Source organism: Pollachius pollachius (genome assembly GCF_949987615.1).
Source record: "Pollachius pollachius genome assembly, chromosome: 4".
Lineage (NCBI taxonomy): Eukaryota > Metazoa > Chordata > Actinopteri > Gadiformes > Gadidae > Pollachius > Pollachius pollachius.
Genome location: NC_136937.1, coordinates 12,617,022 through 12,629,306, shown reverse-complemented (window position 1 = coordinate 12,629,306; position 12,285 = coordinate 12,617,022). Strand labels below are relative to the sequence as shown.

The 12,285-nt window shown below is 47.8% G+C and overlaps 1 protein-coding gene across 2 annotated transcripts in view; it reads left to right on the top strand.

Annotated features, from left to right (window-relative positions):
* Window positions 1-4,109: 4,109 nt before the first annotated feature.
* The window catches only part of LOC307074665 (ephrin-A5b-like), a 62,718-nt gene continuing 54,542 nt past the window's right edge, over window positions 4,110-12,285 (top strand). For both annotated transcript variants that reach the window (XM_079734923.1, XM_079734922.1), the window contains exon 1: window positions 4,110-5,096. In XM_079734923.1, the coding sequence (XP_079591049.1) occupies window positions 4,972-5,096 (125 nt within the window). In that variant the 5' untranslated portion in view covers window positions 4,110-4,971. The remainder of the gene's footprint in view (window positions 5,097-12,285) is intronic.

The window sequence follows — 12,285 nt, the reverse complement described above, 5'->3', positions numbered from 1 at the left end:
CCGGAGCGCTGTGACATCACGGCTCCCAGCGGGCGGGCCGGGTGGGCTTGGACTGGTCGGCATCACGCTGACAGGTGGTGGGGGTCCGCTGGGCAGCCCCTACAGCTGGGACCACTCTGCCCTGCTACAACGAGGGTTGTCAAAAGATGGTTGATGCTTAACTATTTTTCTTCGCCTCCCTCCGTATCTGAAAAAGAATCAAATCAAGTGCAAACTCCCTCCCCCCCACCCACTCCCCCCTAAATAACTGAAATTCCAATGTCAGCAACCCTTGGCCTTTTCTGTTTTTTTTGCGTTGACTCTAGGCAGGGCGGTCTGTATGGGTCACACACTTTACTCACTAATGCTCTCAGGAACATTGCCTACAAAAACAGCCAGGCACTGACTGTCTTCCACAGATAAACATGGAAGTGTGTCTTTGTGTGTGTCTCTGTATGTGTTCATTCCATGTGTCTTCACATTTATTTGTCTTTGAGTGTGTGAGGGTGTGTGTGTGTGTGTGTACGCAGGTAAATATGTGTGTGTGTGTGTGTGTGTGTGTGTCTGCATTGGTATGTGTCCGGATCTCTATGTGTGTGTCTGCATGCATGTCTGCGCATGTGTGTGTGTCTGTGTGTGTGTGTGCATGTGTGCATAGCCACACTCATGCACACCTTGTGCATTTGTATTCACAGTGGCCATGTGTGTACAAAAGAGGTCAACCAGGTGCCACACACAGCTCCACAAGTACCCACTGGACCGAAAATATCCCAGACCTCCCAAGATATCTCCCCCCGTGTCGGAGACCTCCTCGCTTCCCCGGCCTCCGCTACAGGCCTTCCCCCCCTTTTCTCCAGAGTGTACCTTTGGTGGCACACCTTCTGCATTTATACGGACCTGTTGTCCCCCGCCTCAGCGCCTCAGCGCCGTGCTGCGGTCTGCGTGGTGCCACAGGAGGCTGCGTGGGGGGCTCTCAGGCACCGGCGCTGGGAAGGAGAGGCCGTGAGACACGCCGTTCCCCTGGGGGAGCGATATAAACATTTAAACATTTTTTCATGAGGGGTTGGTGTGGGTGGGGGGTGGGGCGTTGCAATGTGGGGATGTGTGGGTGTGTGTGTGTGTGTGTGTGTGTGTGTGTGTGTGTGTGTGTCTGTGTCTGTGTGTGTGTGTCTGTGTGAGAGGGTGAGGAAAAGAAAGAGAGAGGGAGAGAGAGAGAGAGAGAGAGAGAGAGAGAGAGAGAGAGAGAGAGAGAGAGTTATACAGTTATACATGCATTAATGATTTAGATCTAAGGCATTAGAGGACATGTCATCTTGACTGAATGTGGACATTTTTTAACAGAACCACAGCACTCCAATCTCTTGATTGACACATTTGGTATGCTGTGTCATTATGTTGTGGCAAGTAATAAATTAAAGAAGAAACACAATGTGTACAGGCTTATAATAGCGAAAAATCTCGATGGCTGCATGCAGTGAACATACTAAAGTGACATTGTGCAGGTTTGAGTTACATTTAATTACAGACATTAATTCAGGAATACATTATTCACGTGAGAAACGACATGCAGTGGGAGATGAGATGGTAGTGAAAGCTGGGAGAGCGCTAACCTAGCAGGCATATGTGCAATCCAATTGTTACAATATATAATCGTATTCTTCTAAAAGCCTCGGATGAGGTTTACGGAGTCGCAACTCAATACATTTCTATCCCTTATCCACTTCGGTGAGTATTAAAAAAAAGAGAGAAGAGAAATAAGACTAGAGTGTCCATATCGCCTCTAGTGATAAACCCAGACTCCAGGGAATTAATGTCCCGGTGACAACATAAACGCAGGCTGCCACTTAATTGACCGCAGTGCATTGTGTGACGCTATTTTAAACCACAGAAGAACCAGCGATAGAATATAGAAGTACTTACTCTGTAATATATTCCCACTTTTTGATCATGTATGAAATATATTCTATAAGCTTGTTGGACCAAATCTGTGCTTTTTTACTGTGTGTGTATATTTGTGTTCATGTATATATTTGTGTGTGTGAATGTTTGCATGTGAATGTATATGTGTGTGTGTGTGTGTGTGTGTGTGTGTGTGTGTGTGTGTGTGTGTGTGCGTGTGCGTGTGTGTGTGTGCGTGTGCAAACACGCATTTGTGAGAATGTGTGTGAATGTGTGTGTGAACGAGTACCCATCCAGTCTTCCCATGCGCGGGGACATTAACGACCTCACTGCACGTGACTCTGACCTCATCCGTCAGGCCCCGAGAAAGAGACCCATCAACTTCCCCAACTGCCCAGCAAACACCCAACAACCAACCCCCACCCAGGGCCCCAAACACAGCCAGTCGCTGTTGACCAACTTGAGCCAACATTCTCCAGTCGGGTGTCTGTGTTTGGAGAGGCTACGTGCCATCACCTTTACAATGCGTGGCTGTGTGTTGTTGTGCGACGCCACCAGACTCAGCCTCGTTGATAAGGCCTTCGTTGTGTAGACGCAGCATTGAGGAGGTAGGCGTGTGTCATGCATACTTGGATCAGGCCCAGCGTGAGATCATGCGTTCAGCCCATGGATCAGGGTCTTATGGGTGAGGCGGACCGCCCCGCTGCCACATGCGGTCACACGCATGCGATGTGACACGCAAACACATGTGCACATGAAGCAAATCTACATTTATACATGCACACTCTAACTTAGCCCCATAGAGAGAGAGACACACACATGTGCACATGAAGCAGATATACATTTATACATACATACTATACAAACATATACACTCTTACTTAGCCCCAGAGAGAGAGGGAGAGAGAGACACACACACACACACACACACACACACACACACACACACACACACACACTCACACACACACAGGCCATAAAGCCGATGCATTCTGCCTGTCTCAAGGCTCTGTGGATTTGACCTAAATGTTAAATGAAATATCTAGAGAAAAAAAATCAAAGAATGTCCTTCTGCACAATTTTGTTTTTTAAGTAGCCTAACCCATTGACGTTTCTATGGGTGAATAGGGTGGTCATCTTTTTATCTTGGACAGCTCTAGTTGTCTTGACATAGCGATACAGACCGAGGTTATTTTATCCAGTCAGGTTGAGTGAAATTGTTTAAGCTGGGCTTGATGCAGGCACCACAAGAGCGGGATCTGTGAGCTTCCCTGTGTTTAGTGTCTTAGAAATGCGTGTAAAATGCCCGTGATCCCGCTCTGACGCTCCACAGCGGTCCTGTTGTTATGACGGGGATTAGTTCAGCCGCAGACCGAGCAGCCTTCTCCGCCTCTGTGCTACTTCAATGACGGAGGATATTCCTCAGTGGCGCTGGTTATGTTTACACAATGTTAAGTTCCAGGTATAACCTTTGCTTTGGTTGTTGGTCATTTATCAGTGCGAGGGGATTTATGCGTCTTGGGTGCGTTTTTCTTCGCAGTGACCAATGAGAAAATATCGAATTAATCCAAAGCATATTGGCTGTTTGAGGATGAGTTCCCTTTCCCGCCGCTGTGCGGCGCATTGAGTTAGGGAGTTAAACCTCCAACACAATATACACCGAGGATACATATTAAATAATCAATGAAATATACCATAATAATAACAGCAATCAGCTCACGTAGTATACAAGGTAGAAAAGGCATCAAGACATGTTGATGTCTGACCAGTTCCCTCAACATAAAAGAGCAGGTTTTAAAACGTAGGCATTCATATAGGGGACTACTTTATATTAGCCTGCGCGTATGGTCACTGTCGTTAGTGGCATCAGATGTCTGGGCGACCCGCCTCCTCGTATTCGGCTTAGCACGTGGAGCGTTTTGTGTGTAGGCTGTTGGTTCAGTTATCATTACAGTATAAAGAAGTATAAAATACGCAAACTCCCTTTCGTGGTGTGACTAGCGTTCCTCCGACGTATGCACCTTGTGAATTTAATTACACGTTGCTCAGGGAAGAATATATAGCCTCCCCCCCTAACCCCCCACCCAAAAAGAGGAGGGGTGTTGTTTTTGTAAGCGAAACGCCCGTCATTCAAATTCAAACCAATGAGAGTGTGCGCGAGCATGAAACTGTACCCGCGCCGGCACAATAGGAGGGGGGTCCGGGGAAGCATGGCCGCGGGAGCAAGAGAGCTGACTTGGTACGTTTCTTCTGACTGATACACCACTTTGTCCCCCCCCCCCCCCCCCGCCCCTTTACTGTCGACCGTGCTCTGGCTATCCGTCAGGTGACGAACAGGTCTACGTTAGCGGCTCGACGAGGACAGAATATTATTTATTCGCAGACCGAAGACGCTTTTCCTCCACGCAGCGTGCGGACAGCTGCGGGTTCCCTCCAGCCCTCGCTCAGTACCGCCGCGGAGTCTTCAGACGAGCCCCGCGACCACGAACCCCACACCGGGAGAGTTTTTAAAAGAGTGCCGCGACGACAGCCACGGAAGTCAGCGAGGTGGTTGTTTTTGGGGGTACGGTTGGTTTTTTCCCCATACTCTCTGTTGGAAGACGTTTATTTTGGTTCGGAGTGACACAGGTTGTCACTTCTCGGGGCAATTTGGCTCCCGAGTTTCAGAAAGTGTCGTAACGCGCATTTGGAGAGACTGGGGATAAGATTGCTGCTAGCGGGTGTTCCCGCAGCTCGCGCTCCGTTAACAGCGCGTTTTAGTTTGTCTTTTTTTTTTTATCTCAAGAAAACCCATCTTCAAGATACTACCCTCACTCATGCCTATTTTTACATATCAGCGATTTCAAGAGATGCGTCCATTTTTTCTACGCGGATAGAGTCGAGCGCCGAGGCAAGAACCACGCAGAACCGCGCCGCTTCTCACCAGACTTATCAGCGCTAAGTTGGCCTCACGCCGCAAGTAATGGACTAAACGCTCACCCTGCGTGGCGACTTTTACAGGTGATAAACCTCCTCACCGTGCGTCACCCCTTTGACAAAAATCAAAGGCAGCGCCCAGAAGGACTTTAAAGCTCCTCCAAGTTTTGGAGAGCGATGCTGCAGGTGGAGATGTTCCTGCTCCTGTTCCTCTTCATTCGGATGTGCGTGTACGCTCAGGACCCGGCGTCCAAGGTGGTGACCGACCGGTACGCCGTCTTCTGGAACCGCACCAACCCCAGGTACGTCTCACGTCTGAATGGAACTTCGCCCTTGGTCTCATCGCATCCAACAAAGTACCGCTTGATCTGTTGGAGACGAGATCCTCACCTCAATCACCCTAACCCTTCACAAGTAATAGTCAACATATGTGCCACTATGGTTGACGCGTGCTGCTTTACATTCACAAGTAGAATACAGAATTAATTCTAGCACAAATAGGGTCACTTAGTATTTCATACAAAAGGTTTGGTAAACGTATTAGGTTGACATGCGTGCCCAATGAAAAATGTAAAATATGCAATCTCCGTATTAATATAGATGTTCACAATATTTTGAATAGTAAATGTATGCTTTAAGACTCTTTTATTTGGCCCGGGATGCACCCGCAGTTTGTACACATCCGAAACCGGTGAGTAGTCCAAAAAACCGATTGGATTCCACATCGGCGAAACTTGAATGAGTTTTTATTCTCATAATCCTTGCTCGTTGGATAACCTTTACCCGTGACTCAGAAGTGTGTAATGACTCTCTTTCAAAACCCCTCTTGTACATTTCTTTCCTTTGTGTTTGTTTGAGTGTTTGTTAAGCAGCCTACCCCTACATAATATGTTCATTGAGAAAGTACAGAGAGCCTTGCGTGTCACTTGAGGGACGTGCCGCTTTCACGGCTCAACAGTCTATCATTTTCAAGTATTAGTCCATCACCAAATAGCTATCGATCATTATTTTTCCTGAGACAATACACATGGCTGGGTTGATGATGATTGGTCCTTCAGCGGACCCTGGGTTCTTGGGTTGGTTGTAAAGGCAGCAGTTTCCAGTCAATAACATAATGAAGGTTATATTTACACATGGATAAGAAAACAGGTTTGTTAGGCTTTTTTTACATACGCACTTCCAGCACACGAATAATCCGTCACTCACACAAACACATCGCACTGTTGTTTGCTTATTACGTGGTAGTGTGCGTCAAATGTGAATCAGTATATAAATTATCTAAAAAGGACAGGAACGCGACTAGCATGCAAATGCAAATCACACTCCGGCATCAAAGGGAACCAGATAGCTCAGACGCCGTAACAGTTGATAACATCTCTGAAAATAACAGTCTCCTTCCTCCTGCTATAGTACGCCTTTTTTTTTCGTCTTTAAGGGCCGTTTAAGTTCCCCAGTTTAGCTCCAGGGCCCCTCTGCCCCCAGGGTTACGCCGCCCTCCCCAATCATGGCTTTGGCCCACGCTGAGCCACACAATGAGGGGTACACTTGGTATTTCACCGGCGACAGGGGACGGCTCCGTGCGGTGCGTGGTGCTGTGTGAGACACACACATGCTGGGGTCAGACGCTATGTGGGAAGCGGACGGGCCCCGGGTTAAGTATGGGCGAGCCGCACAGAGGGAGCCCAGCTCTGGGTCAACAGCGGGGCAGTACCGTGGGTGGGGTGGGTGGGGGGCAACAGGGAGAGGGGAGAGGTGTCGATGGGCCAGCACAGGCTCCCCACGTGGGCTTTGTTTCACTAGAATGGAGCTCCCGGCTAAAATAAATGAGTAACTCTAAATCTATGCCCCGACCCGGGACTGTGTATTGTAACTGAGTGCCGGGGCCAAAGACACTGGGCCCCCCTGACCCGCTCAAGAACCCCAACAGTACTCCACACCGGGAGTACTGTTGGGGTCGCCCCCCCCCCCCCGCTGGTTAATGTACCCATGCTCGCCATTGAACAGCCCAGAGACCCGCTGTGGTGCGCTGCAAACTTCCAGATGAGCACCTCTCCCCTCTCCATCTTCCTCTTCCTCTTCTTCTTTTCTTTTCTTTTCCTCCGTGGCGTATTTGACCAAAATAGAGGAAATGGCCCCCAGAGCAGTGGGCCACACTCAGCCATTCATGACTTCCACTACGGGGGCTCCAGAATTGAAATGGGAAGTGAGTCGTGAGGAATTTGAAACGGCAAAGATGCGTTGCTGTTTTTCTTTCTTGCATCACGCACGCGTTTGGATTTCATTCGCGACCCGTCTTAAAATAAATGCCTCAAAGTCAACCACACGTTACGAGGGAACGACCGAAAAAAATAACAGAGGAAGGGTCTCGCTGTGAGGGTTGCGTGCGGTGTCTTAATGTAGTTTAAGCAGCTGAATGGATATACATTTCTTTATGGAATATTTAGCCACATCCTGTGTTAAAGGTGCCCCATTGCTGTAGATTTAATTCAAATGAAACAAGAACCCCGCGGGGAACATTGAGTACCCGGTTCTGTGTCTGCTTTCTCAATGTACATGGTCGTAGACCAAATGTCATTTTTCTTTTGCGTTTAATTGCATCAACGGTAATGGCCACCGTTTGTATTTTGTCTAAAGCGGGTCTCGTTTCACATTAGCCGCAACCGAATTTTGAACGGAATTCGGTCGCTGCAAATGGAGAAATGAGAGAGTGGGCCGAAATTGGACGGAAATAGCTTCGAAAGAGCCCGGTGACGGGAGATGTGCAGAATGCATGTGAGCGGAATTAGTCCCATATGTTAATTCTCATCATCACTATCTGTATCATGAACAAAATGACAGAACGAAGCCTGCATGTGGTGTAGTTACCGCAGCACTAACAAGAAGCTATTAGCGAATTCCCTGCTCACCCTCTATTTAGCAGCTTCATTAAAACCCAACAAGGGCCCATATGGTCCGCACGCAGCCACCGCCATGGCCCAAGGTGTTTATTTGTTGCTGATAGGTGGGATCAACAGAGAATCAGGGCCGGGTTCCGTCCCTAATCTCCCGAGCTGTTTGTGTCTCCGACGCCATGGAAACCGATACCCCTCGTCATCAGACAACCTCATTGGGTGGGACTAACGAAGTGACAGCTGGAGGGGGGACAGATTCCAGGATCCTGCAGGAGTGGTGTCACCCCAGGGGAGTTTCTCTAAGCACTGATAATGCACATCTTAAGCTGCCCACAACAGATGCAACATATTTCTCCCCTAACACAATCAGGAGATTTCCAATGCACTGTGAGAGCAGCCCGCGCTCTGTGGGCTTGGTAACAGTAGCCGGCCCTTTCACTATATCTCACTGATCAGTCTTTTAGATAGCGGCCGTTTAACATCCGTTGCTGTTTCCACCAATTAATAAACGGGAGAGAGGTCTTTTCTGCTGCTTCTGTGGACCTCATAACCCTCATCCTCCCTCACACCCTGTGCCCGGGTTCGCCTCCCGAGCATCCGACTCCAATAACCTCCGTTGTTTGCTTTCCTTGCGCTTCTTGTCTTTTAACCTCCACTTAAGCAACAACACAGAGTCTTTTCCTGGCCGCTAGACTGGTGTTGTTATAGTTTCCCAGTGGCATTGTGTGGGGCTCCGTGTGCATTGTTCACAGTGTTTACCCTCGTTTTCCCTCTCTGGCGGTTCCCCCGGCTCCCTGGTGCTTGGTTCCGCTCGGATTAAAAAAGAAAAAGAAAATGGACATAAAAAAGTGGCCATAACCAAATATTGACTGGGACTCAGGAGCAGGAATCTGGGTGCACGGGCGTTTCTCTTTCCCCCTTCTTCATTTCTGTATCGGCCATTCATTCACTGGATGCAGGGATGTGGAAGCACGCAAATGGATATTAACAGCTTACTAGTGCTCAGCACTAGTAAACAGTAAACAACTGTCTCCAAAGGTTTTGAATTAACACTGTGCAGACTGGCCACTGTAGAAGTATTAGAAATCCCCTTTCTGAAAGCTTTGTTTACTTGGATCAGTGTTTCTTGGGTAAAATATCTGTGTAACGAAACGGGGACAAGATGTAGCGCCGGCCCATCGGGTTCTGATTTGAAAGTTGTGTTATTACCCAGTAGGACGGATGGATCCGGGATTAGTGCCTAACTAAAGAGGCTGTACAGGAGAGTGTTGGATGTGGCTCTAGGGCCGGACATTATGGATTAAATATTATATTGCAATCATGTTGATAGATGATGCAACGATGGTATGACTTGCGATTTGGCATTTGCATCCCATATGCACTTTTTTGATCTACTCTCCTCTTTGTATTGTGTACTAGCCCCTTCGTCACTGTGTATTAAAGTAATGTATACCCACAGTATCTCTCCGAGAGGGCATTATTGCTTGAGTTGTAATTCACCCGTTATTTTTCTTGTTTGGGTTTGACTGACAAATATATTTTCCAAGTAAAGGCCATGTCAGGCCATTTGGAAAAACATGCCAGAGTAAGCTAGATTTTGAAAGTTTTCAACCAAAGAAATCCCACCCCTCCCTTCTGGTCTCCCTCAAAACCGACTCCCCCATAAGTGACTAGCTCACTAGCTTTAGCAAGAGGTCTGCCTAGCCTTGTGGAAAACTCTGGTCATGCGCAATGCGTGCAGGGGCAGAGTGAGCGCCGGTGTTATTGAAATGATTGGACGTGCTTATTACAGACCTCAGTTTACAGCCACACATACCAGACTATTTTCTTTTTCTTGCCAGGGCATGTGATTTATCGATTGCGGTCAGAATGTAAAGATAATTTCAACAAATATGATGAAAAACGGGCCTTAAATAAATCTGCCCAGCCTAGCTTCAAGTCTACAGAACGCATTGCAAAAATATCGCATAACGAAGAAAAGCCGGCTTCGTTGTCGTTTTTTTTTCCTCTGTTAAACCGGTCCTTTGTGGATGTAGCAATGCTGTAATGTATTCATATCAATTCAATATCCTCCCACTGTGCCGCCCTGCATGGCCTCCTTAGGAGCCTGTATCTGTCTGAAGGAAGTGCAGCATACGGGGCACGAAGCGGAGGAGAGACGCATGGCGGGGGGGGGGGGGGGTGGGAGCCGGGAGCTTCCGGAAGCACAGTCTCCGGGGCGAGCAACACAAAGCACGGTTAGGAGCCTGGGTGTTAGGTCAGAAACCTGTCTGTCGGAGGGGGATTCCCTCGCCTCCTCTTTACAAGAGAAAGGTTACACCCACCCCCCGAATAGCGTCCTTACCAGAAAAATGTGTTTCAACGGCCCACTGAATTAATACCTTCACAAGCAGGGACAACCCCAGACGGCGGGGTGGTACTATTAGGAGGAAATTACAGCTGGGGCCTATAATTTTTTGCCTGCTGTAAATTGGTAGGTAGTAAAGAGTTAGAAGCTGTCAAAAATAGAGGAGATAAGTTTAACGGTACAGAAAACGTCCATCTAATTACCGGGTTGGCAAACGGGAAATGCAGTGCCGCACACCTTTTAACTAAAGAGGCACGGCACACAATGTTTATTAGAGGTACTCGAATATCTTTCATAGAAAAAACGTCCGGGCCATGGGCTTCACATTACGTTTGAAGGTGACCCGTGTACCTTAAACGCCTGAGCCCTTGAGTTGGTTAGGGCTGTTTTATCCGCTCTGTCTCTCTGTGAGAGAAGTGTCCCCCTGTGGAGAGGTTGGCCTGCTATACGACCCTCCATGTAGGGCAAAGGTGTCCCATTGCTTTGTCTGCATTCAAATGAATATGCCCCAGCCCCGGGGAATCCCCCCTTTTGATTGGCACAAGCTCCAGAGTGGAGTTTGCTTCCGAAGTGTGCCTGTTGTGGATTGATTTTTTTTTTTTATTGCGCTTTTGTTTCACTCATTTAAACCCCCCATATGGCCACATTTCCAGTGAATGCATTGCTTAATAATGAGTCTAAAAGTGTTTTTATTTTATTATAGCGGGTATATAATGTCCCTCCCCGGTGTATCGCACTTTAAACGTGAGGTTTATGCACCCTTGTAGTCTTTGTAGTGAAGCCAGCCTTCGGGGCGTCGGAGGTATGAGCCCTGCGTTTGATATGCGCGACAGTCGGGGGATTAGTGGGTGCCGGGGTGGGGGCGGACCCCCAACTCTTTGGACCTAATCTCACAGTTTCACTTGAGTGCACAGAGGTTCACTTTTCCGCCGCTTCAGTCTCAAACCCTTTTTTTTATGTGTTCTGTTTAAATGTGAGTGGTGAAATGGCATCCCCTGTGTCTTTGTAGGCACCGGCCAGGGTATTAGCAAAGAGGCTCTAAGGGGCTTAAGAGGTCAGCCCTCCTTTTGTGTGGAGACACAAAACACTTCCTGTGGGACCCTTCACCCCTCTCTGTTCTTCTCTCAGAAAGCCAGGCCTTGCCTGACCATTCACATTAATCAGCCTGAGCTCCTAATGACTGCAGTAAAGCTTCTGAAAACTGCCTTTAAAAGGGCCTAAAGAGCCCCTCACCCGGCTAACCCACCGGGCAGCGGCCCGCTCCCGTGAGCCGCAGTGAATCTCTCTGGCAGACATGCTCTCTGGTTCTGGTGGAGCTCAGAGCAGCAGATCTCAGGTGGCCCTCTGGCCGGGCCTCCCCAGGTCCATTGGCTGAACGACAACAGTCAGTAACGACGCGGAGCCCAACACATATAACGTACTCCAAGGGGCCATACCAGATGTTGGAACATCTCCTAGAAAATGCCTTCCAAAGCCACAATGATGTTTTATGCGCCTTCTATTTGGTGGAGTATCCTTCGGGGCGGACTGGGTCTAAAGGGGGCTTTTGTGCTGCGTTTGACGTAGAAGCATTCAAATTTGAGGAGGAATGAATCGACGACAGACTTGAGAAGGAGATGGAGAGGGTGTTCAGCGGGGAAAGAGATGGGGAATAGCAGACGCAGTATCCGATAACCGGGGAATTTGCCGTTGTAGCATAATCATTTTACTAGTATGTTTGGTGTATGTGATGGATTATTTTATACTGTGGGCCATGTTGGTGTGGTCTGGTGTGGGGAGGTTTAAAACACATTCATGGAGGACAGTTTTTGGGGGATTTATGGTAAAGACAGAAGCAGTGAGACAGACCAGGGACAGAAATGCATTAAAATCACATGCAAAACAAAAATTTTAGATTGACAAGAAAAATATGCTTTATAAGTGAATGTGTGTATTAATTTACAAACTCCAATATTTCACTTTTTATTTCAATTTCTTATTCCTGCCGTCCGTGAATATTTTGTATGAATTCCTATGAAAGTTCCTTCTGAGTTGGAAATCGGCAGATTGATAATATGTATTACTTAACGTAATAAAATGGCGTGAATGTGTCTGAAGAATGGTTGTTTTTCATGAACTTAGCGTGACTTTGTGTTACCTTTGCCGTCTAGGCTGTCTGGTCCAACAAGACATTAAGTGTTTCTTCCGATTGGATTTGAGCACATTCGGCGGTTTGGGACCCATTAAAGATTAACATGCTGTTTGCGATCTCAC